Here is a 4,617-nt window from a genome sequence, read left to right on the forward strand (position 1 = left end):
TTCTGTTTTCATTTCAATTTTAGTTAAAATTCTGATAAATCTGTTGTGTTTGTCATTTTTTTTTTGTTTAAGTTTTTAATGTCTATATGGTCAAGGTTAACTAAATATTTTAGTACATCAAGTTAAACTAAATGAAAATTAGCTCAATTCGCTGAAATAAAATAATTTGAAATTTTTTTAATTATTTTATTTTATTTTAGTTAATGTTTATTTTTAAGTAAAACATTTTTTTATGGGTTTAGTTTTAGTTAACTATAGTAACACTGATATGGATGCATGGCAATAGCTGAACTTTTAGTTTTTTTATATACAAAAAAGTTTAAATACAGTATCATTGTTGGTAATAAATAAATACATAAATAAATAAAGTCAATCGAACCTATCATTCACAAAGGTCCAAGCCATCTGCACAAGCTTCTGAACTTTGTTCTTGTCACCTGTAAAATTAATCAATGAGATGAGCAACATCAAAAAGCAGCACTACGAAAGAAATCAACTTGAATCGACATTTCTTAAATTCAAAATGAAACTTTAAACTCGGTCTTAAACCTAGTAATACCTTTGAGCTGTTTAGCATAGCGCAGCAGAAACTGGTAGGGGTGCTCAACTTGTAAATCAAACTTGATTGTCTGAAGTAAAATTCTTTCCAAGACCATGACCTCTTCCTGTGGAGTCATTCCATGAAACACAGCGATGTTTAACACAGCAGGATCATCACAAGCATGAGAATTTGTGTGTTGAATGGGTTGCGAACCTTTGGATCATCTCCAAACTGTGCAAACTGCACGTCATTGAGCAGACTGCGAGTCGTTTTAATGATGTCTTTACACTTCTTGGGGGTTTCTTCCACTTTACCAGCCAAGAAAAGACAACAAGCCCCAGTCACCTGTAGAAAGAAATGTAAATTGATTAATGTGATTAAATTTACAGTGTGCTGCATGCTACTGCAGCAAACATTTTCACATAGACACGGTGTTTAATCAGTCCTTTTTTTCCCCTCCTGCCACAACAGAAATGCTTTCTCATCATTTAAAAACTAGTACTGTCAAACGATTAATCGCGATTAATCGCATCCAAAATAAGTTTGTTTACATATTATATGTATGTGTACAATGTTTATTTATTATGTACATATAAATACAAAAACATACAGTATATATATTTTTTAATATTTACATGTACATACATTATATATTTATATTATTATATTATATTTAATATATATATATTTAATATATAAACATAGCATATTTTTCTTAAATATATACATGCATGTGTTTGTATTTATATATACATAATAAATATACACGCCCGCAGGCTTGGAGGACATACACACCAAATCAAATCAGCCGAACCTCATTACGCAGTAAAACTGGCATTTGAGCAGTAACATATGTAAGAGATAATACCATTATCTATATAGCACCAACCTCTTGTAGGGTTATTTTAACCCAATGCATTGGGTAGTAAGTTTTACCCAATAAATTGGGTTATAGAACAACTAATTTGTTGGGTTATTTGGCCAAAATGTTGGCATTATCATTATTATTGCTGCTGCTACATAACAACATACAGCTTACAAATATATTGAAAATGTTTTATTTATATTACATTTAAAGTTGCAAACACTACTATTAAATTAAGTTATGGTGCAATTATTTACTGCATAATCAAATTGTGTTTCAATTTACCAAAAATGACAAATAAACAAACAAACAGAAAAAAGCTAGTACAGACAATGCAATTATAAACTGTCTAAATAGGTGAAAATGTGTTAATGGAACAGAATATAGAGGATTGTGTGCTGTGTAGAGACATGGGCATGGGATACTCAGTGTCCAAACTGTACAATAATATAAAGCATATATCAACTGCTTATAAAAGACGGTCTCCCACAATAACAAAGGCTTGATTTTATCCCAAAACTGCAGGACATGAGGGAATCGCCTCTGCTGCTCCTCCTCCAAATACTGAATGATATTTGTTCCAACCTGTAAACAGACATTACAAATCGTAAATATGCACATGTATATATATAGGATCAAATAAGTCTGCCTTTTATGCTGCATTGCACCTATATAGAGATTTTTGAGCAGCCACAAAGCAGCCTTAACTCAGCTCTGTAAAGACACCTTTACATTACTCCTGTTTGAGTGATATTGCTTAAGTGTGTGTCGATGTGCTTGTCAGTACATATTTTAAAAAAAATATTACAACTTGGCGTGGAAATACAGAGCTATTATGCAGGACTTTCTCACCTGAAGAAAGATCCAGAAGATCCAAGGCTCTCTTCTCTGTTTAACAATACACAAATCTTCATTGAGTTGCATGCCCTTTAGAGCTCAAGGTTTATCTCTGACATATCTCAATCCAGAGTGATCTAAAATTAATAAAGAAAAACAACAGCTGAAATCATACATTAACACATTATTATCTGTCAATTGAAAAACAGGGACAATGCATTTTTGAATGTTTTTCTGAAGGTCCCATTATCATAATTAACTAACTGGGTTTAATAGAATTCACCAAAATTCACACTATGAAAATAATATAACACCGTAACTACTGTAAATAGCAAACAGATCAAAACTACTAAATTATAACAAAATTATGACTTTACAAAACCCTTTACAAAAATGTATATATATATATATATAAACCTTTGATAGATGAAAATCAACTACTTAAATATTTTAATCATGTTCTAAGTGTATTTCATATTTTCATAATTTTCACAGAAAATGAAACTCTGTGTGTGTGTGTGTGTGTGTGTGTGTGTGTGTTTTTCGAAAATTGAAAATATATTTTTAATTTGTGATTTTTTGGAAATGGTATTTTATTTGAACTTTAGCCTCTTTTTGAGCACAAAGTGTGTGCTTTTTTGGAGAAAATCAAAGGGTTTAGCTGATTATATTTTTTAATAAGATGTATCCATATCGGGGTGTACTTTCACCCACGTGGTATAGTTCAGATATGGGGAAATTACTGCGTTGTGGCAGTTCAATTCTCAGTAACGTTTAACATTTCTGCGGGCAATCACACAGAAACTTTATTCCTATATATAACAGCTAATTTATTTCTAAACCAAATGGGATGTTTAGCAAAAGACATAAATTAATTTTTAGTCTCTGCATGGTGTCATTTTAATTGCATAGAAGATCAGCAGTGTTGGGGGTACGGCATTACAAGTATCGCGAGTTACGTAATCAGATTACTTTTTTCAAGTAACTAGTAAAGTAACGCATTACTTTTTAATTTACAAGAGAATATCTGAGTTACTTTTTCAAATAAGTAAGTTATACTCACAGTGTTGAGAGAAATCAGAAGATGTTACTGTAGTTCTAAAATAAATATGAATATGCATTAATGCATCTCACTCACACAAAAAAAAAAAAACACAGATCCAGTATTCCTCAAAATGAATAAAAATAATGCAACTCAGAATATGACGCAAACCTGCACAAATATCCTTTATGTATTTAATCCCATTCTATTAACCAATGTCTTTGTTTCTGACCTTCGATGATCCAGTTCAACCGTACTAATAAGCAAAAATTACTCTAGAAAAACATTTGTGTGTCTTTTTTTATTGCTGAAGTGTGTTGAAATGTCTTCTTCTGCATTCTACTGTACGGACGTAAATTTACATTTCCTTCAGCCTGAGGCTTATTCATTTCACTTTTGGTGTGAAAAGGCTTTTATATTTGCCAAAAATAGAACTTTTTTTATTTTAAAAACAAACAAGCAAGACAAGCAAGCGCAGATTTAAAAAGTAACGCAACGCATTACTTTCCATAAAAAGTAATGAAGTAACGTAATTAACGTAATTTGGAGTAACGCAATATTGTAATGCATTACTTTTAAAAGTAACTTTCCCAAACACTGGTATGAAATATACAATAAAAAACAGTAACATGTCAAAACAAAAAGAACCATATAGGGGCATTTAAAAAAGTGAAAGTACACAGTTATTTTCATTATTTTGATACAACACATTTTCAGATATTGGTCACTTACTCAGCTCTCTGCAGCAGTAGAAAGACTGGTCCTTTGAGACTCTTGAGTCAAAGTGAGTGAGATGAGTGAGATAAGTTAAAAATCTCAAAATGTAGCTTGTGTAAAGACGGATTCTTCAAGCTTTTGGCAATGACTGAGTGATTTGAATTTCCTTCTTCTAACCGAGTATCACTGAAAAGCATGTGGAAGAGAAATACAGGTGTTTAAAATGATGGAAAACACTACCAAAAAAAAGTCCACACGTTTAGTTGGCAAAAGCAGAAATTCACAAACAACAGAAAACAACTGAGTGTGTCTTTTGTAAAATAGCCAACCAGTTTAGTAGAGCAAGAGAGACGAAAATCAATCTAAACCTTATACTTTCTTTTTCTTTGACAATTGTCAAATTGTTACTTACACTTATTGCAGAAATGTATTTCGTGCTGGTGTTGAGGTTAATGAAAATCTCATTTCAGCTGAACCAGATACTGTGTGTGTGTGTGTGTGTGTATCTTTGACTTCCCTGTAGTAGGAAGCAAGGCTATAGGCCTATAGACAGAGAGATAGAGAGAGAGATTCTATTGGCTACATGCAAATGTAGTATATTTTGGTCCAGAGTTC

At 31.8% G+C, this 4,617-nt stretch overlaps 1 protein-coding gene across 1 annotated transcript; it reads right to left on the reverse strand.

The window, feature by feature from the left end:
• Positions 1-356: 356 nt before the first annotated feature.
• On the reverse strand, positions 357-973 carry LOC107742354 (cyclin-K-like). The gene is made up of 3 exons (XM_016555295.1): positions 755-973; positions 560-665; positions 357-437 (listed from the first exon to the last, which is right to left on the reverse strand). Exons 1-3 carry the CDS (start codon positions 938-940, stop codon positions 370-372), a joined length of 360 nt encoding a protein of 119 aa, XP_016410781.1. The 5' UTR covers positions 941-973; the 3' UTR covers positions 357-369.
• Positions 974-4,617: the final 3,644 nt, after the last annotated feature.

This window comes from Sinocyclocheilus rhinocerous, unplaced genomic scaffold, assembly GCF_001515625.1.
Source record: "Sinocyclocheilus rhinocerous isolate Xijiao unplaced genomic scaffold, SAMN03320098_v1.1 scaffold973, whole genome shotgun sequence".
Lineage (NCBI taxonomy): Eukaryota > Metazoa > Chordata > Actinopteri > Cypriniformes > Cyprinidae > Sinocyclocheilus > Sinocyclocheilus rhinocerous.